A 21128-nucleotide genomic window follows, 5' to 3' on the forward strand; every position below is an offset into this window, starting at 1 on the left:
ACTCTCTCTGAAGTAATTTACTCTCTCTGAAGACTAAATCATGTGCGATAAAATGCAAGATGACAAATAACTGTTTCTCATATCTTTTACCATAAGAAAAGGTGGAGATGTACCAACATTTTTTGTTCTGAGTAGTCTTGGGTTTGTTCTAATTAGAACAGAAGCTAGGTCCTCACTTTAACTGTTATGCAGCATCTCCCCTTCCTTAAGGATTGCAAACATAAACTGAGAACAAATTGCAAAACTTTGTAGAAAATAAATAAAAAAACTTCCTAAAAGGAGGAAAGAGAAGAAAAAAAAAAAAAAAAAAACAAAAAAAAAACCCAACAAACCAAGATTAAAATTGCTGCCAAGTAATAACCAAGGCATCAATCCTTCTTGTTCTCCTGCTCCTAAGACAAAGACAAGCAAGAGTAAGTTCAGTCTCAGTGTTAGATGCTGTCACGCTGATTTATGGCACACACCACTTGCAGGTCCTCCAACATGACATATTGTCCACCAGAGATTCAGCACAAACCACACTCCTTCCCTTAAAAAAAAAAAGTATTGCCTAAAACAATTGAACTTCAGTTCCTTAGGTGAAATGCTAATACTTTCTTCACTGGGCCACCCAGCTTTCTGTGGCTGACTTCCAATTTAATTCCATCTCCTCCGCAAGAAATCAACAGGACAGAGCACTTTAGGTATAATTCCTGCCTTTTCCTATACTTTACAAAATGCTATCACATTAAACAATAAATATCCCTTTCAACAACAAACATAGGAGGAGGTTCTACTTGAATCAGAAATAATTATATTCCATTCCTAGTTCCAGAGACACAAACACATAAATTTCATTTAAACAAAGAGTTCATGCTTCAGTATATATCTCATTAAAAACTTGATAGGGGCTGTAGTAGGCACAAAAAAACATAGTTTAATTAATTAGCACAAGGCTTCTAACTTTTATGGATTTGAAAGTAATGCCAGGAAGGAGACTGACACTGTAACATATTTAACTTCACAAAGTGCAAATGTTCTCTCACAATTACAGAAAGCAGCATTATACCATACATCAAGTTACTTTTTTATTAAAGAGAAGTTTAAAGAAGCTATCTAGGAAAAAAAAAAAGCCAAGGAAAAAATACTTTTGAGGGAGTTGTTAAACAGCTCCATTCCTGAAGCTAAAGCTTTTTATGAGTGGCAATTGTGAAAATATGTTTATATGACTCTTTACTCAACAGGAAACCTGCAGGAGGAATGAAAATCAAGTGTGGATAGCTATTGAAGCTGAATATAAAATTAATACATGCTGAGAATTAGAGTAGACACTACAGGGTTGTTCTCCTGGAGGAGAACATGGGAACTGGTTTGATTTCCCAAGGAAGTGAAGCAACACCCACCCACATGGAAACTCACTTCAAGCAGGTGAGATACTGCTCAAGCTGCTCAGATTTGGCTCCTACTTCTGCTCATTTAACAAACTAAATTGCAGTTTAGTACCAAAACTTCCAGTCACAGCAAGAAAAGTGTAAAGGGAAACAGGAGGTTCTTGCTATTTCTTGACACTGAAAATTTTGCCACATTAGTGCAGCAGGCAAAAAAACTTGTCATTTTTAGGATACTGTAAAACTGCACTAGAATCAGAGGACAGATGTGGTGCAATTCCTTCCTTTAAGGCAGAATGGGAGGAAATCAGATCTTCTGAAGGCAAAACTGAGATTAAGAAGAGGATATTTTTTCCCCAGAAGTTAAGTTGCACTTAAAGCAAATGAGTGCTGATAGAGCCAGATAAAAATGTAAGACAGATGATTTCCTGCATGGCACAGGAAGGGATCTGACACAACTGATGGACTGATACTGGCTCAGGAATTAACCTGAAATCCAGAGAGGAAGGGGTTCTGAGTGCCTCAAAAAGTTCAGTGACTTTTCTGAAAATTAGAAATCTCTGTTACAAAATAAGTGATTTCAGCAGGAGCCATTTATAGTTAATACATTAATAATGATATTCTTGCTGGAAGGAGAAGGTTACACATGCTACTCACCAGCCAGGGACTAGATGGGAGCAAATTCAGTGACAGAAGTGAAAGATGCTGGGCTCAAACTTAACTTTTAATACAAGAGTCTAAAAGTTTTGAAAATGCTGAAAATAACTTTCCTCTGAAGTGCAACTGGACCTAAAGTAGCCACTTTCTATGAAAAGATTTCAAAAATTCATACATCTTCACACCTGAGAGATCTGGTCTGTAAGCTCACCACTACCCTCCTTTTCCCTTTTCTTAAACCTCTCTACACAATTTCAGGAGCAGTATTTGCAACTCTAATGTGCAAAGTGTCTGTATTTCTCATATTCTACAGTGAACACCAGAAAATGTCATTAAGAATAAAATATTCATTTTAATGAAAACAGTAAGTTTACATTCTAAATACACTACATTTTTCTCCTGCTATGCCTGCCATTACAAATACTCCCAATCCTTTAAAAACGTTTGCTTAAATATATACAGCATAAACAGAGAGGATAAAGTAGTTGCTATGATATTTGTCCTTTAGCAGTATTAGCTAAGGGAGAGAGGGGGAGGAAGGAGAAGGAGGGAAAACCTTGACAAGAATATGCATAAGAGCAATCAATAAAAAAATAATCCTCGGAATTCATGAGTCTTGAAAATAAAACGCATTTTCACACAGTAATCCTAAAAACCTATAAAAGAACATTCAAGCAATAAACCCCCCTTAACTCATATTTAACCTTTCATCATGTAGAAGTACATATTAAACAGCAACTGCATGCTGTGCAAGTGCATTCAGAGAAGAGCAAGGATAGAAAAATGTAAATGCTACACCTCTTTTAACATGCATGGCACTGCCAGGAACATCTGCCAGCTGACCCCTGATCCAATGGGCTGCTCAGAAGCAATCACATCCTCAGATTAGAGCTGCACAGCCCCTACATGCAAAGCCCATTTTCTTTAAGAGATGGAGCAAAATGTAGCTAGCCAGCTCTTCAACCATTTTCAAACAGAGGTAAAAGGCAAAAGTAATTCTGCATATTACATGGAGCTGTGTTAAAATACTGTCATCTCTTCCCCCAAATATTGTAATTTATCCTTTAATTTCACAGGCCAGCAACAGACAGAGTTTAAGGCTGCAGGGACTATATAAAATCAAGTGATTTTATCAGAATACCATGAGCATTCAGCCTGTGCAAATCTTTGGCACCTCTATTAGAAAATAGCCTGGAATAAAATCTTGAAGGGCTCAACCTCATCCATCGCCTACAATGAGAGGAATAAATACAAAAGAAAAGCTGAATTAATTCTTCTAACTCTTGAGTTTACTTCTCACAGCTCTTGCAAAAAGAGTGGGCTGCTTGAGAGGCTCTACAAGCAGATGAACACGTCCAAAAGAATGGTTTCAAGATACACCAGAAGAGTCAAACTCTCTGTGGAATAAGGAGCACAAACTCCGTGGAATATCATGCAGTAATGGGACCACTATTTCCATTAATGCCATTATTTCTGTATAAAATGTACAATAATAATATAATACATATATTATATTATATTATATTATATTATATTATATTATATTATATTATATTATATTATATTATATTATATTATATTATATTATATTATATATCTCATATCTCATATATCATATACAGTAATACCTTATTTCTGTATAAAATCAAATTTCTGCTAAAATATTCTATCTTTAATACACAAGCAAGCTGCACTACAATGACTGGACAAACTCTTGGGGGACAGTCTTTTACAATGCAATTTATGCGACTGAAATAACTACTTATATTCACAAAATAAATTTTTTTGATCATGCAAATTGTCCCTCTGTCCAAAGCAGTGGCTTTACTAAGTATCTGCATTGACAGAGCTCCAGACTTGGTGGGAAATGGTAAGAAAGAATTGCTAAAATAGTGTTTCAAGTAACACTATAGTTAGATTTATGTCAATTACCTGAAAAGCATTTAAAAAGATATACAGGGGTCTGCCAAAAAGCATAGACAGTACCCTGCACAAAAAGAAGGTGAAAAGATTATCTGCCTTTAAGAAATAGACACAAACTGACTGAGGGATTTAATTATAAGTGGAAAAATGGAAAGTTATCCAAAGTAATTGATTAAGCAATAGCAAGAACCAACTTTAGAAGCCATAGTCAAAACCAAAATAATTAAAGATACTGGAGAAAATCAAATGGAAATCATAACTAAAATCTACTAGCACCTGGAGGGATTCATTCTTTGTTCTAAGTTATATAAAATCTCATCAAATGCACAAAACACAACACAGTAGCCACTGGAAAGTAACACTCAGCACAATGGTGCTATACTGCTTTACTGCTATATAGCTTTCCCCTATCTGATACCAAACAAAAGCCAACATTTAGTGCAGGCATTTAATCCAGATTATGCAAAATAATTAAGATGTCACATTTTTATATATAATGAATCTGTAGAGCTTTGCTCTAGGATTTAAAAGCTGCCCAGAGCAGAGGGAGCAGCAGCAGACAATCTGCCTGACAGTGGATTAATGGTATGTGTCCAGCTTAGCTCAGCAGCAGTGCCATCAGCTCATTTACTTCACCATCTGGGCAGGCAACTTGTGCATCCTGCAACGTGCCCAGGGACCTCAGTGTGTTAAATCTGGGCTGGAAGTCCAAGCCCAGTGGATGCAGAGCAAAACTCCTTCTGAAGCTCACGAAGTATTGAGAAGCATTCAGGAAGGCAATGAACAGAATCACAGGCAAAACGTGCATTTGTGTGCATGTCTAAGTGTACATATATACACACTTTTCTTATTAGCACAACCATTTCGTCTTACCCTAAAAGCTCTGAAATATACAGAATTGCACTCAATCCTTGAAATCTGAATCAGAAGACAAACCATTTGTGTGCCAAATCAGTTAGAAATAGCTTCTGTTTTATCCTAAAAAAACTCACAAGGAAAGAAACAAAAACTCCAAAAAGCAACCAACCAAAAAAACACCTTGAAAAACAAGAAGCCACAAACCTAAAGAAACACAATTCTATGTTATTTCTACTGCAGCCCGCAACAGAAAGCCTCTAATGAATTCAGTGGGTTTTAGATCATGACATGTGCTCCTGGTAAGTGGCAAAAAGCACCAACCACGTTTATATTAATACCAGCCGTGGCACTTTGCAAGCACTGTGCACCAATAAACTGTACAGAGACATAACTTCCAAGTTTGAACACTTTCTTTCCTTTAATATCCTCTGAAAGGCTTTTGAAACTGGCAACTCTAATGTGTGTGGGAATAAGCAACACATGATGGCAATAAGTTTGCTATTAATGGAAGGAGTCTGCTGTGTCTATGGGTAACAAACCCCAGTATCTTTTCATTACAAAGCAGCTTATTGTTACCTTATCACTTACTGTGGGATTTCACTTTGCCTCTCTGGTGATCTGTCTGATCTATTAAGAAAAGCACTGAGCTATGGACAACATACACTTTATAGCAGTTTTATATTTCTGTAGTCCCTGCTGCTTCTGTTAGCCTACTTCCAATGAATTTCAAATAGAAATAAGGAAAAAGTAGAAGGAAAAAAAAATCCAAGGAGTATTTACCAAGTTCTTAACAGGTAAATAAAATTAACTGTGTGGAAAATGAGGCAAGTTCATAATCAGGAGCTGGAAGTGGTGTTGCATTCCAGGACATGACTGCTGCAGCAACAGTTGTGCAGAAAAACAACTGAATCCACCAGCTCCAGCACCTACCAAATAAATCTTCATATGATACCACTGAAGTACTTCTTCATGTCACATATTTTATACATATACATATTCATATTCCTTATAACATATATATGAAGTTCCTTCAGCATGACTGTTTCTGTCCTATTAATTAATTTTCATGGCTGAATTTGAAATATAGGGCAGACAAAACTAAACAGTACTTCATCAGTGTTAATTAGAGCTAGAGAATTAATCAGCAAATGTAGGAAATCACGATGCACTTTGCAGAAATGCATATAGCATTAAGTAGCATTTAAATAGATAGTGATCTTCCTTTAAGAGTAGTAATTTAAAGATTATTTTCCTCTGATAGGATACTTCAATATTGAATATACAGAGATTAATGTTCAAGGGAACCTGTGCTGTGTTGAAGGGAAATGTTTCTAAAAATAGCAATTTTTATTTAACAAATGTTTCTACAGCAACCAGTCTCAGAAAGAATTAAAAAGTTTTTAAAATATCCATGACATCCGAGTTCTCTGATGTCTACATGCTGTCCAGGTGGGATTATTACTCCAGGGCTTCCTGTGCTCTGGGAGATAACAATTTCTTCATATAAGAAATAGGGTGTTTCAGGTCAAATTCTGCTGATATGTGAGCATTCCTCCCTCAGGCCTCAACAGGGTCAAGGATTGCCTACAGACCGTGACCCAAGGTGTGGTGCCAGAGATAACTCCTAGCTTTACCTTCTTCAGCAGCACAGTAACTTTGGATCCCGACTCCAAACACAGCCCAGAGGTTTCTGTCGGCTCTGGGAACGTGGCTCACCTGATTCCTGAGGTCCAGCTTGGGGCAGGGACGACCTCCATTGTAGGGCTTCTCCTTGAGCCACTTGGATCGGACTCTCACCCCCGGGCCACAGGAAGAGCTGCAAGGAGACCAACTGGACCAATCGCTTAATTTGCAATCAAACGGGCACGGGACCGTGCAAGGCTCTTCAATGTAACCTAAACCAAAGATTTAAGACAGGTTTTAATCACCGCAGTCGACGAACTCCCATCCTCTGATGTGACCTGTGCAACCAACACAAAACAAGAACTTCTTAAGGAAAAGGCATTTGGCAGACTGATAACACCATCCTACGTGAGGTTATGGCATTATTTGTGAAGAACAGCAGTGATTAAAATTAATTTCTACTTGGTTTAGTCCAAAGATAAAAAGGAATGATGCAAAGGACACATGCTGGCAAAAGTACCTGTTGTGAAGCTGATGGTCAGCAACATGAGGTAATTACCTTCCTTATTAGACTATGGCCAGGACAAATTCTGGAAGGATAAATCCTTCTGCATTACACTGGCTATCTCCAGAGCTGGCACAGGCAGGAGAAAGATACAGGCTCTCTCCCCAGCAGAGAGAACCACAGGATGGGGGAGGCAACAGAGCTCTTCTCTTGGCAGCTCCCATCAGATGTGTGAGGGACCTGCCTGCCAGCTGGAGCAGTGTGGGATTTATTCTTGGGAGAAGCAGATGAAATCTGCTTCCCACACCTCACAAGTTCTCTTTACACCTCTTTCCAAATGCTTTTTCTGGGTTTCAAAAATGGCATTTTAAAGCTTTACTTTTACTTTAAGCTGGTTTGACATGAAAGGCCTCACAAGATCACATCTCTTAAAATCACAACACCAGACATCTGCAGGACCAGCACCTCATGAATTAAAACCCAACAGGTTCCTCCAGAAAGGCACAACCCCACAGCTGTTATAAGAGCTGGCATATGGGAAGAGAGACTTTGCAGAGCCCAGCAGTGGCTGTGGAGATCTTGGTGTGCAGAACTGCAGTAGAGGGTGGCCAAACCCTGGGGGTCTCCAGGGAATTAGTGGCACCAGACTTGGGTTGGCAGTGTAGAATAATTCCTGCACCTTCCTACTTACCATGCTGCATTCATTCTCCCCAGATTCCTATTATCTGCTTGTCATGTCTGTATGTATTATTTTAATTTAAACAAAAAAGAGATTTCATGTTAGATCATGAAAGCCAGTGGCTGCTCAGATCAGCCTTTATTAGAGGCAGCTTCATCCCTCTGACAGCTCTGGCAATGATGGTTATGGAAATAACTGAACTTCATCCCTACCACTGTTCTGATGTTTCTCATTTTTATGCCCTTTATTTCTGTTTGGTTTTCATCATGCAAACACTCTCTCTTGATTCCTCACCTACAGAATACCAAATTAACTCATTTCGTGACTCTTTTAGGAAGGGTTTCCCCCGTCTACCCAGGTGACAGTCACTGCAGCACAGAGAGGAAAAAACACCCAAGCAACAAAACTCAACCCAGAAGCAGCTGCTGTCCAAAATCCCCAGACAACAGCCCCAGGCAACCATGAAACCCCAAGGCTGAGGCACGGAGATTATTCTGGTTCAGAGCTGGATCTACTGGCTGAACTATGCCCAAGCCTGCTGCTCACTCTGAACCAGAACTGTGTTACAGCCTGGGCATCAACCCACAGCAGCAATTCACTGCCTTCCTCCTGCTCTTCACGCTGAAATCAGCATCAAGAAAGGTTTCAGGTTTATTTAGGCATCCATCTGCTGGAAAAGATCTTCCTTCTAGAGGTACAAGAAATACTGATGTTGCTTTTGTAAACAGTGCCTTAAAGAACAGCAGCAGCAACAGCTCCTTCAGCTCAGTGCTGCTCTAATTCTCCTCTCCTGATTCCCTGTGATGCTGCTGCTGCTGTTTCTTTACGGCGGCCACCCCGCAGCCTGACAGCTGCAATCATTCCCCACCTAACTCCTGCTGTAACTCTTCCCCAGAGCTGCAGCCCCGAGCCCAGAGCATGCTCTGGTTTGCTTTGCTGCCTCTGATCTCTCTCTGTTGTGCTGCCTCTTCATTTGAAGCTCCAAAGCTGCTGGAATTTGGTATCTTCATTATTTCTGACTGAACCCATTCCAGTGATATTGGAATGTCTGAGGTATTTCAACTTTGTATGCTCACCTCAGTGAGATGACATCCATGCACACACATATACAAATATTTCTAAAACAGACTCACTTTTTTCCCCCAAATAAAACTCTTAAATATCCCACTGATAATCTGTTCCATCTGCTCAGGTTGCCAATCAAAGCAATTCATAATACATTATGATAAGCAAAAGAAATTTTCTCATGATAGATTTATGAGAAGCATTTCTTAGGCAGTTCTCCAAAGAGTTCTGTTCCACCATCACATGAAATATCATCTTTCCTTGGGCTGTGTGACAGCCTGGGTAATTAACTCTCAACAGAAACAAAGAAAGTGCCTTGTTTCAAAGTAGGATTAGTCAGAGGGGTTATCAACTTATCAGAGAAGGTAAAATGGGCTAAGTCTTTAGGCAGCTCAAGATCTAGGTCTATAATAGAAAGAAATATAAGACAAAAGAAGATATAAACTACCAAAAAAATAAGTAAGATAAAGGAAAAGTTACAATAAACAATCTTTCTTATATACAAGAAAGATGATTTTACAATGAACATGGCAGAATGATGACACAGGTTGCCCAGAGACCCTGTGGATGCCCCATCCCTGAAGTGTTCAATGACAGGCTGGATGGGGTTTGGAGCAACCTGGTGTAGCTCACTGGGTTCACATGGTGACCTTTAAAAGGTCCTTTCCTGTGAAGACTGAAGAACCTGCTGTATTCCATCCCCAGGAAGTGCTGTGATCCCTCAACCACAGAATTTCCAAAGACATCCCATTGTTAAGAGGCTGCTCATTCCTCTTTGAGTTTCCTCACCCATATTTCTTAATTACATCAAATATAATCAAATACTGGCCAGCTAGAGAGCCCTACACTTCCATATTGCCCAGAGGAAGCTGATTCTCCATACTGAGCAATGCTACAAAATCAAGATGGGAACATAACTTTCCTTCAAGCTCTCCTCACAGACTGCCATTACTCTTCTATCAACCACTTAGGTTAATCCTACACTAAGGTATTTATTCATAGAGCAAAGATTTCATTCAACCAAAATTTTCCTCCAAAATAGTTCCTGTGATGTGCCCGCTCTGCTCAGACAGAGAATGCCTTTATGGCTATCTTTTTATGATGAGTAGTAAATAACATTGTACTCAGCTTATCCATTGCCTGTGAGATCAGGTTATTTTTTTTCAGTAGGAGCCAAGCAATAAGTTGCTGTTGTCAGGGGACTAAAAATACTCACAGTAATCCTAGTTTTGGCATGCCTAGAAAACTTGTAGCTTTGGCATGATGCACAATACTAAACAAACAAAAACCCCAAGGCCAATGTGCTATTAAAATCCATTAATAAAGAATTCTACATTCAAGCCACTAGCCAGAGAAATATCCTTACCATAACAAAATATGAATAAAGTAAATAACATTTCTGGGCTACTGTTGCTCAGCTTGGGAGACCAACTCAAGGCTGAGTTTACACAGCTGGTTTTGTCAGTGTCATCCTTACATCTCCCACTCATCCATCACATCCCTCATTTTTTCCCCCTCTGTAAAACCTGGTATCAAACAATTGTTATTGTTTGGTCCAAAACCTTCCACAGAAAAAGATGTTCTCTACTTCCCAGTCGTGTTCAGCCTGCTTCCCGTGTATTCTTAGATTATTTACTGAAGCTTCCTTTAACCTCCTTTTAAAAATTACTATTAATTATTTTAAGCTTCCTTTAACCCCCTTTTTAAAATTATTATTACTATTACTATTCCTCAAAATCTCAAACACTGTTAAAATAAAGCTCATTTAATTCAGAGAGAGCAGATGAGAGCCTCTGTTCTACCTGGGCCAACAGCAGGCTCCTGAACACCACAGAGCTGGAGCTGCACACACAGATGTCACACCAGGTTATTTAAGTGGGCACTTTGAAACATGCTACTGGGAATTGGCAGGAAAAATTGATCTGGATGACCAAATAAGCCTTTTCTACATTTAAGTGCTATTGTTTTTCTACTGAGACATTGTCAATGTACTGGGATGAACAAATACATTTACCTAGGCTGCACAGCCCATTTTACTATGATTTATTCATTAACAAGTGTGCTTGTTGCTCAACAAGCCACAAATGGAGCCTCTAAAGCATCCCTAATAAACAAAGCACCCACAGATGACACAGGATGTCCTGGGAAGGTTCAGACACACAGTGTAGCAGCCCTGGCTCACCTCAATTCTCCTGTGCAGCCCAGAGACAAAGCACCAGCAGGTGGATAAAGTGAGGACCACGGTCTGGTGGCTGTCATGGAACCACAGAAGGTTTGGGTTGGAAGGGACCTCAAAGCTCATCTTATTCCACCCCCCTGCCATGGGCAGGAACCTTCCACTGTCCCAGGCTGCTCCAAGCCCTGTCCAACCTGGTCTTGGACACTTCCAGGGATGGGGCAGCCAAAGCTGCTCTGGGCCCCCTGTGCCAGGGTCAGAGAGGCAAAAATACGTGGGGCAAAAACTTGTATTGTCCCACTTTTGCTGTGCCACCCCACAGAGCCAAGGCAAGAGAAGGCAGCTGGGTGATGGGCTGGGGGAGTTGTGCTGGGAGAAGAAGGACATCAGTGGGTTTACAAGCAAACATCAGGGATGCTTCCACCTGACTGCTGCATTTCCAAAAGACAAATTTTCTGTGGGTGCAAGGTCTGCACTCAGCGTTAAACAACAATGCCAGCAGCATTCCAGGAGGCTGGTTAAAAGTGGTGTGAAAATAAACATTTCTCCAGCAGCTTTGGAAACAGATGCACCTCTAATTGAATTGGCTTTAAACTCATTTGTGTCCTCTCTTAACATATTTCATGGTTTCAATTAACAAACTTCTAGCAGTTCTACCCTTGTTAGTAAACCTTGAGGTGCTTCATAAAACTCAAGGTCATTACTGTGAGAGGGACAATTCCGTGCATCACCACAGCTGCCACTGGTAATAACACTGCTAATTTCCCTTGGAGTCTGTGGGACAGGAGAGATCACCCTTTAACAAACCAGAGAGCAGCAGAGTGGACAGTGACGCGGGAGAAATGTTTCTAATTACACAGACCAAAGGTAGAGGGGAAAAAAATTGATTCATTCTGCAATTAATATTCACATGCACTTGATTACTGACTGTGAAATATCACAAAATAACACCAGTAAATCCAAGCAGTGCTAAAAATTTAATAGCTAAAGACTTTATAAAGGAGACCTGGTGGACCACAGTATTTGGTGGGCCAAATTCTGCTCAGCTGAAGCTCTGGGATCTCCTGCAAGGCAAATCTCTTGCTTTACCTCAGGTTAAAACTCAGCATGGAATACAGACTGCAGCTCAGAGAATATACTCCACCAGGTGATCATAGTTCTATGGCTGAGGCTTTTCCCAGTGTGCCAAGAATAAGGCAGCCACTGGCCATGGGCCACGTGGCACAAACAAAAGCTCCAGAAGCTTGTGAGCTGCAAGAGGAGCACCTCGTCCCAAATAATCCCCGCTCAAAATCTAAATCCAGCTTCAAGGGAGAAAATTATTAACTGAAGGGAACTAAGCATAGTAAGTCTGGGAGACTTAAGTTGCTAAAAACCTGAGTTGCAGCTGAAAAGGATTTAATCTTGCCACAGAACAAATGTTTAATCTTCTTTTTTTTACAGTACACAAGGATTTGAGAGATTTTACACATTATTAGTTTGCTGAGAAATTTAGGAGATAATCTAATTTACATTCAGTAAATGCACAGCCAAAAAACCCAGCAAAAATAACTTCCACATCAAATATTTTCCAAGGCTCAAATAAGGGACCCTTAGCTAATTCATTCCTACTTGCTCAACAAAAGATGCACACGCTCACGTTATCTCATAGCAGACTGATTAGAGATTCTAAATAGACCAGAGAGGACTTGTAAAAAAGGCTGGTAAGTTTAACTCAACATTATTGTTATTGAAATTCATCCAAAGGTTGGTTTTATTGCTCAATTTCACAGTCTCTATAAATCCCGAGGAGGCAGTTGAGTTGATGCTGACTTTGCATTATGATTTCTAATTTCTTTTGATTCTGCATTACAGTTTTCTTCCTTAAAGAACTTCCAAGCTTGGCATTAGATACAAGCCCTGGTAGTTGATATATTTAATCTTTTAACTCAATAAGGAAATCTTCATTAATTAGCACTTTCCTTGTAACAGATTGCAGAACAAGCTGAGAGCTCTCCCAGAGAAGGAGTCTCGTCTGCTGCCTTCTGAGTGCAAATAAATAGAGCAAATAAATAGAACTTCAGAGTGTACATTCATCTCACAGGGAACATGTGATGCAGGAGGGCAGAAATGCACTGCACAAGTCTGTCCAGGCTCCAAAACCAACTGTGGGAATGATGCTCCCTCTTCCCAGGGCTGCTCTCCCATGGGGAAGGGCTGGCCTGGCTGCTTGGGAGCTCTGACATCTTAACAAAGTCCTTACTCAAATAAAAACCCATCCACTGGGATCAATAGCAGTTAGGGGAGTAGCTCAGCTGTGGTTTTCTGTATACTTTGCTCATCACTCTGCCACTGGGAAAATCATCTGTTTTCTTCAAATAAAACAGAGTAGCTTTTTTTTTTTTTTTTCTTAGCAGTTTTGGAATCCTCTATAGATCAGGAAAAAGACTCAGCCCACTGTATTTTATTATGGATTGTTTACCATTTTTTTTCAGGCTACTCAATTAATAGTACAAGCATCTTTTTAAAACATACCCAAAACTGTGCTTATTTTCCATTGTTATTATTGTATTTATGCAAGAAAACAAGACTTTTTTTAAAGCTGAACACAAACTGTGCACAGACCATCAAATCCCCTTTTCTCCTACACCTGACTTCTCTCAGAGGCCTGATGGCACAGCAGCTCTGAAAATAGATGTGCACTGCAGAGTGCTCTGAAGATCAATACAGACTTGGGCAATTTGGACCAGGCAGGAAGAATCTTCCAGAGTCAAGGGTCCATCAGTGGGAGAAAGCTGCCACCAAATGTCACTGCAAGTATCTAGCCCCCTCAGTAAATCACGTCTGTCCTGAAGGTCAATGGTTTCAGGCTCTGCTGGAGCACACTAAGAAACTCAATTTCAGACTTTGGGGCCTTCTGTGGAGAGCATCTTTCTGCCAGTTTCTGAAGCCATGACATTGGGCACTGTCAACACAATATGCCACCTCATTTCTGCTGCCAAGCTGTGACCCCAAGACACAGACAAGCCTCATTTGCTTGACAACAAGACAACTTGCCTTGGACAACATTATGGCTTTTATTTGACAGAATGGGACACACTGATGCATCTCCTCCCTGCATCCTGATAATTAGCATGTATTCTGCATTACAATATTGCTTTTATTTCAGACAAAATAAACCAGCAGATGACTCTGCAGAAGACAGGAACACTAATTAGATCAGTGTGCAATTAATATTATCAAGAGGGCTCACAGCAGCATGAAAAAAAAATATCTTTAAATGTACATTCCTAGTTCATTAATTTACAGACTCGAGGGTCTTTGTTCACAAGCAGGACACACAGGCACTGGAAAGGCAGGGGAAGGTTGTGAGCCAGCTGTGACCTCCACAGCCCCCTCCCCAGTGCCACAGGAGGTGAATGACACAGTGACCCCTCCCTGCCACAGGAGGTGAGTGACACAGTGACCCCCAAATCAATACATTAAAATCAATACTCTGCCTCAATTCCTTCCCCCATCAACACTAAATGAGAAGCCCAGCTGCACACTTTAATTACAGAGGTGCTGGTTTAGGGATGCCACTAACCATTACCTGCACCAGGAAGATCCATGAGTGTTTTCCCAAAATCCAGGTAGTTGCTGCCAGGTCCCATCTGCTTGAATAAGGAGTTTCACTCCACCTATTAGAGGTCACCTTGCTGCAGAAGTATCTGACCTCCTTGAATAAAGCTGTACTATAAAAAACATCTGACAAAACCTCTGTTTTGCAGGAGGGAACAGTCCTGGTTCTCCACAGCTCAGGCACGGGGAGAGCAGTGACTCATTTATATGATGGAAAACCTTGAGAGGGAAACAGGACGTTTTTGTGACACTAGCAGGCCCCAGCACAGAGTATTGATGTACTGAATTTCTGATGGACTTTTGCTTCAATTTTGCAGTGTGACTTTGAGCTCTCTGGTTGTGCAGTTCAATCTCCTGTGCTGGAGGACTTCAGTGAATTCAGAAGCAGAAGGCAATGCAATTCTGTTAAATAACACTATTTTTAGTGGTCACTCCCCCATGTTACCAAATACAAATGAGAGCCAAGATTTCACAGTGGGAATATCTGTCTGCACTGAGGGATATTCGAAGATTTGCAAACCAGCCTCTGAGTAATTTAATTTACACCATCCTCATTTGCAAACCTTGGAGGACAGCGAGCTATTAAAGTGTATTTCAGGCCCACGAACAGACTAAAGTAGGATAAATTCTCTACTATTCATCAGTATCACAGGGATAATCCTTAGAACAGACTGAGCTGAAGTTTAAGTTTAATTTTAATTAAGTTGCTTCTGAAAATCTTCAGAATGCATCAGACATTTAACCCTTTAATGCCCTTATAGTACAGCACCTACTATGTCCAGCTGCCAAAGGGCTCCCCAGCAGTGGTAAAGATATGGAATTGTCACTCTCCACTCAAAAATTATTTGTCATCTATTTATTTGCATAAAACTCCTGCTCATCAGAGCTGCATAAAAGGCAAAAAGGTTAAAAAACACTGAAAAAAACCCCCATATAAGATATGAGAGGAATCCTGTGAACTACTACCATGTCACTTCCCAGTGCAGCCACACATCTCAGAGGGATGATGAAGCTCTCCATGAGCAGTAGAAGTACAGAGGTCTTAGGACTAGAATATGTAATTCATAAGCAGGATTAGGCTAAATATTTCTTCATACTTCCAATATAGCATATTAAATGGAATGACATATAGGGAGAGAAAAATGTTAATTCTAAGCCTATCTTTGTATGGTACATTTTATTAGAGCCTTGCTTCATAACAGGCTGTATTTGTGACAAATGTGTTATTAAGGCCAAAGAGACGGGCCACATTTCAAGGAAATTCTCTTTCCCCAGCCTGCTGCAGAAATCAGGGCAGAAGATCAGCCAGTGCATTAACCTGCTATCACAGCCCTCCTAAAGCTCCCACGGACTATTCCTACACTGAGTTACAATTTCTGCACTAAAAACATTCCCAAGTCCCATGCAAGAGCTTTAATCAAGCTGTAAAAAACCCACAAAACAGAAGATCCCCTGAGCCTAACAACAGAAACAAAAGGGATGGACATGAGCAAGGGTGGGCAGAGGTGGTCCAGCAAGAGGCAGCTGATGGTGAATGCCAAACATGAGAAAGTCTGTTTGAGGTCAGTAAAGAGCCATTCCTTCATAAAGTCTAGCACTGCCACTTCTTCAAAGGGGTCATTTTATGGAATGCAGCAAAAAGCATAAAAGAAATTTGGGCAAGAAGATAAACAATAAAGATGTGTATTTAGAGCCAAGAGTAACAACAGACATCACTCTGACTAAATGCAGCACTTACAGAGGATGCTGCTCCAAAAGCCAAGTCTCTAAATATTTTTTCTTAAGATGCATGCTTCCTTTTTCTTAGAAGATAAAGACCTAGAAGAATGTGCATTTCTGTGTACTAATGCCTCAGGGGACGTCTTACCTTACTTTAAATATGCTTCTTTGATAGCCAGTTTGACCCATTCAGAAATAACTTTTTTGATGGCTGTTTATCTTTGATTCTGTTGCCAGGAAAACACAGAGAACTCAATGTCTGAACAGTTGTCCTGTGATCCAACTTCATTTGATAAGTCTTTTAACATCCATAAAGGAAGAAGCGTGGCCAAATTTTCTTATGGTGAACAGATTTTGAAAAAAAAAATAAACAACCAAAAAAAAAAAAAACCCAAAAAAAGAGGAAAATATAACAAATAAATAATCATTCTTTGAGTACTGTTATGGTAGCAATATGTAAAAATGCTGTAGTCAAACAAGAAAGGGAGGCCAGGTCCTTCCCAGGCTCTGTGTCTGTGTTACAGCTCTCCTGGCAGCCACAGCTGTAATTAAAAGTGTCACCATACCCCCAAGGAGACATGTAGGAATGTCAGAAGAGAGTCCAGAGCAGAACCCAGCCCGGATTTCAGACTACATTTAGAAGCTATTTAGCTGTGAGAGAGTAGAAAACAGTCAAAGGTGGCAGTGGCTTCAGAGAGTCCTGAAGTGGGGTCTTGAGGGCAGGACAGTCCTGTGATCCAAACTTAATTCCCATGTCAGGGGATGGGATAGACAGAAAATAAGGTGAATTTTTATCTGAAACTTCTTCCTTGAGCAGTGTTTGAAAAGCTTTACAGTAGCAATACAGCCATTAATAAAATCCAGTCATGTAATAAAAGGGCCACAGAGAGAGACTGTGACAGTTTTGGCTGGGATAGAGTTAATTTTCTTCACAGTTTCTGGTATGGGGCTGTGTTTTGGATTTGTGCTGCAGTGTTGATAAAACAGGGATGTCTGTATTATCTCTGGGAAGTGATTACAGAGAGCCTAGCTGGGTTCTGAAATCAACAGGTTGTACTAGAAACTGAAATTTCAATATAAAATGTCACTCAGACTAAGAATGAAATTAAACTTTGGAATATTTTCAAAAACACAGGGAAACGTCTGTTCAGAAAAGTTTCTATTTCTGAAGGTTTTCAAAATCAGGGATTTCTACAATTTCACTCTTCAAAATAAAATTTACTAAATGTACAAAAATGTATACCACAGTAATTACTGAATTTTATACACTTCCAAAAATACACAAGCATCTATTCAATCTTGCATTTTCAACCCTTTTTTTTTTATTTTTCCCCCAAAACCTTGTAGGAGCAGCAAGTTTGCTTTCAGATCAGGACACACCTGATTCATATTCCTTTAACCACTAGGTTCTGTAGCTTTTTGAGCTACACAAATACAAATTTGCAGAATGCTTATTAAAATCTAGGGGTTAAAAACTACCTGAAAAGAGCTAATTTTCTCCTAAAATGGGGGGAGTCAATCCCAGCCTTTTTATTTTAGGATGAGTTTGTCCACCAGCAACTGGAGCTCACAGAAGGAGACACTGCACTATTGAATAAGGAGGTGTTTGAGCATCCCTGCTGTGCCCTTCATACATTCAGAGATAATTAAAGCTTTTTAAGGTGAGTGCAGGTCACAGCTAAGCACCGTGTGATTTAAAACCAGGATCTATTTGTCTGTGGTGTCTTTTTCTTCCAGGTTCCTGTTGTTGTGAGCACAGCAGAATTTGAATAGGATAAGCACTCTTCATAAACTCCTGCCTTCCATAAATTGCCCGTCGGATCAAAAGCAGAACCTCCATGCAAGTGCACAGAAATCTCCAGCTTTGATTTGGAACAGATGAGGCACCCTATGTTCCTCTAAGATTAAAAAAACCCTGTTGGCATTGCACACAAGAAAGGGAGGCAAAGGGACGACGGGAAATCGTTCAAAACAAAGGAGATGGAAATTCAAAAATAGTATGAGCAGCTCAGATGGCAGATTGAGAAGCGGATGAACTGCAATTAAAAGGACAATTCCATGGCCAAAGAGGATGCTCCAGACCCAGTTAGAAAATGAAGACCTTCTGAACTAGGAGTGAGCTAAGCACAATATATGAAGTCTTCTGACAGGAAGGAAAATTGAGGCAAACTACCAATTATAATTTTGTAATGCAGTTAGGAGGTAGTTACCTCCATCCATGATTTCAGAGATGCATTTCCAAATTAATGAAAGAAAAAAAGGGTGAACCAAACCAGAGAGAAAATCACTAGCTCCACTGGAAAGTGCAAATCACTCATTTCTCAAGCTTATTGAATGGGTGATCAAGGAAGAAGGTGACACCACCAAAACAAAGCAGTTTATCAAAAAAGCCAGCCATGAAAAAAAAAAAAAAAAAGTGTACTTTTTTCCTGGAGAAAAGATTTGGCATAGAAAGGAGTAAGATTCAGAAAAGCCTGTGATTTGTATTTTTAAGTTTGTCATACCTAATGACCATGAGCTAATACACAATTAAATAGCAGTAAGGATGGGTAAATCAGCCAGTGGTGATCAGCATGCCCACTGCTGACACCAGGCTTGCTCAGCTCTGGTGGGTCAGGGCAGAGGTCTCTTCCTCCAGGCACACTTATAGGGTTAATATATTTGCAGATAATAGGCTTAGGACAGTTGGAGTCTAAACTTGTAGGTAACACAGATGTACAATTTGAATTGGGTTTTTGTTTAGGTTCCCCCCTCGCCCTCCAAGCTGCAAATGCAGAATCACTCCAAAAAGTCAGCATCAGAGCAGGGCCTTAGAAACAGAACCCTTCTGAGCAATTTATTTCTACACCAGACTCAAGTGAACTATACATTCACTTGACAATTTTGATACTCTCACATAATAGGTCACACTGACCAAGGGAAATAAACCTTACTTGAGACCAAGTTCACAAGGTTTCAGTCAGGGAAAATGAAAATCACTGCAGAAAGAAGGCACAAGCCTAGAGTTTGCTCTGCAGAAAAGCTACAAACACATATTCTGTTCTACGCCATTTTTGTTGTCTTACACCATGTACTCGGGACTTTACCAAATCTTGGACAATTTTACTCCTACTCTTGAGGCTAAATTTACATCCCCTACCTCTCTCTACATTTTGCAGTTCTTCAGAAGGACCCCTCAAAGAACTGAGTTCTAAGTCTTAAAACTTCTCATTTCTGTTCTGGTTCAAGAGAAAGGAAGGAAAAAGCAGGAAACAAAGAGAAGTCAGAAGACCTGAAAGGAGTAAAAGAGGAACCTGCTTATCCCCACCTCATAATACAAGAACAATGCCCAGATATCACAGTGATTGGCATTCAATACATAGGACAATGGATTAATTAGCCATAATCATGGCCAGCCAGCAAATGTTAAAAGGTCACCTAATACCAATGGTGAGCAAGAAAAACTGAGCTGCTTAAAAAAACCACTGTCATGAATAATTTCTCAGGGCTTAGCAATTCTTCATGCTTCTGTAAATTGCTCTTCTCCATTATGGTTGAAAAGTATTCTGCTTATTATTAATTGGATAATGATTTGTTTCTATCACTAATTCAATAAGGTGTTCAGAAGTGCATTTTGAAAGTTCCCAGCTCCAGAGACCATAAATATTAGACTTGTCTTCATGTAACCTTGGAAAGCAGGCCCCAGGTGATGGAAGTGGAGCCTGTGGAGCTTCTGCCCATTTTTAGTCAGTCTATGCCCAAAGTCACTGACCAGCCCTCTACCTCTGACGTGGGCCCTGTGCCAGGGCAGTGCCACAATCAATTTTGCTCACATAAAAAGCTGAAGACAAGAAAGTGAACAATATTCCCCTGGAGCTACCACTCCCTACTACCTCCCTAAGAGAAGCCAGACCATTAAAAATGCCACATAAATATCACTGACAGAAAACAGGCTTCAAGGTTATTTAGAAAAGCCCCACGCATAGACAACCTCCACTTTTTTAACAGTGACAAACCCCCTGAGTTTCTCCAAAGAGCAAGACATGCCACAGGCAAATCCACCTTCCAAAACCCAGCAGCTCCCTTTTTGCAGGAGAAAAGGTAATGTGGGGGAAAGGTATACTACTCCTCCTTCATGGGCCACAGAGGCATAATCAATTGGTACAAAAGCACACTGTTGAAACAAAAACCATGGAAAGCTGCTTTATGAACCTGTGCAGCCAGCTGGAACAGCCATCAACAGCTGCACTCCAGGACTGAATCACTTCATTAAGGTGGAGGTTTTTTCCCTTTTATTACACACAGCTCAGGCTGCTGATCATGAAGACCCTCCAGAAAGCTGATTTCTCTGCTCCCTTATACCCTCAGGAGCACTCGTGGTGCCCACTGAATGACTTAATCTACTCCTGGGACATCATTTCTCCCCCTCCCATCATACAGTCTTCCAAACTGCTACATCCTGCTCCACGCTGACCCAGGACTTTTGGCTGGAAGTTAGAGAGCAGCAGTGGTTTGGGAGCAGCCCAGCTCGAGATTTTGCTCATAAAATAAAGGCTTATGTCTGTAATAAGTGATAGGACAAGGGAGAATGGCTTCAAACACACAGAGGTCAGAGTTAGATTTGATACCAGAAAGAAATTCTTAACTGTGAGGGTGGTGAAGCTCTAGCACAGTTTTCCCAGAGAAGCTGTGGCTGCCCCATCCCTGGAAGTGTGCAAAGCCAGGTTGCATGGGGCTTGGAGCAGCCTGGGATAGTGGAAGGGACCTGAGGTGAGATGATATTTAAGGTCACTTCCAACTTAAACCATTCAATGAACTGCATATCATGGAAATAGAGAAAGAACAGCCAAATGGAATGACACATCCTGCTCTCCCTGATTTTAATTCTGCTCTCTTTCTGATATAGGCTACTTGATTATACAAGAAATGTGAGTGGACAGCACCCCAGGAAGCAGGGACATGAAAATACACTCTGTG

At 40.4% G+C, this 21128-nt stretch overlaps 1 protein-coding gene across 3 annotated transcripts in view; it reads right to left on the reverse strand.

The window, feature by feature from the left end:
• The window catches only part of THSD7B (thrombospondin type 1 domain containing 7B), a 295736-nt gene that overhangs the window by 69489 nt on the left and 205119 nt on the right, over positions 1–21128 (reverse strand). For all 3 annotated transcript variants that reach the window (XM_077784906.2, XM_085584846.1, XM_085584844.1), the window contains exon 16: positions 6522–6700. In XM_077784906.2, the coding sequence (XP_077641032.2) occupies positions 6522–6700 (179 nt within the window). The remainder of the gene's footprint in view (positions 1–6521; positions 6701–21128) is intronic.

This window comes from Lonchura striata, chromosome 7, assembly GCF_050655825.1.
Source record: "Lonchura striata isolate lonStrDom1 chromosome 7, ASM5065582v1, whole genome shotgun sequence".
In the NCBI taxonomy this organism is placed as follows: domain Eukaryota; kingdom Metazoa; phylum Chordata; class Aves; order Passeriformes; family Estrildidae; genus Lonchura; species Lonchura striata.